Raw genomic sequence first — 338 nt, 5'->3', positions numbered from 1 at the left:
CCATTGCCGTGTCCCCACAGGGCATCAACTCCCGCACCAACACGCCAGTGGAGACGTGGACGGGCCCCAAGGGGAAGCAGTCCTACACCTACGTGGTGGAGAAGAACGCCAGCACCAGCTTCACGTGGGCTTTCCAGCGCACCCCTTACCATGAGGCGGTGAGGACCGGGGTGTCCCCCCACCCCAGGGGTGCTGTGGGTGATGAGGGGTGCTGTGGGTGCTCAGGAGTGGTGGTGCTGGGGGGTGATGGTGACAGGGGTGGTGGTGACAGAGAACAATGGTGACAGCACTCTTGGTGGCAGGGCCGGCGGTACAGCAGTGACATGGCCAAGCTCTAC

The 338-nt window shown here is 63.9% G+C and overlaps 1 protein-coding gene across 1 annotated transcript in view; it reads left to right on the top strand.

Moving 5' to 3' along the window:
• The window catches only part of LOC104539851 (UPF0577 protein KIAA1324-like), a gene marked incomplete at both ends in the record, with an annotated part of 3,865 nt that overhangs the window by 1,375 nt on the left and 2,152 nt on the right, over window positions 1-338 (top strand). Inside the window, 2 exons of the mRNA XM_010183482.1 lie at window positions 21-158; window positions 303-335. Coding sequence (XP_010181784.1) covers window positions 21-158; window positions 303-335 — 171 coding nt within the window. The remainder of the gene's footprint in view (window positions 1-20; window positions 159-302; window positions 336-338) is intronic.

Source organism: Mesitornis unicolor, unplaced genomic scaffold, assembly GCF_000695765.1.
Source record: "Mesitornis unicolor isolate BGI_N332 unplaced genomic scaffold, ASM69576v1 scaffold47424, whole genome shotgun sequence".
In the NCBI taxonomy this organism is placed as follows: Eukaryota; Metazoa; Chordata; class Aves; order Mesitornithiformes; family Mesitornithidae; genus Mesitornis; species Mesitornis unicolor.
This window is presented reverse-complemented; position numbering and strand designations above follow the sequence as displayed.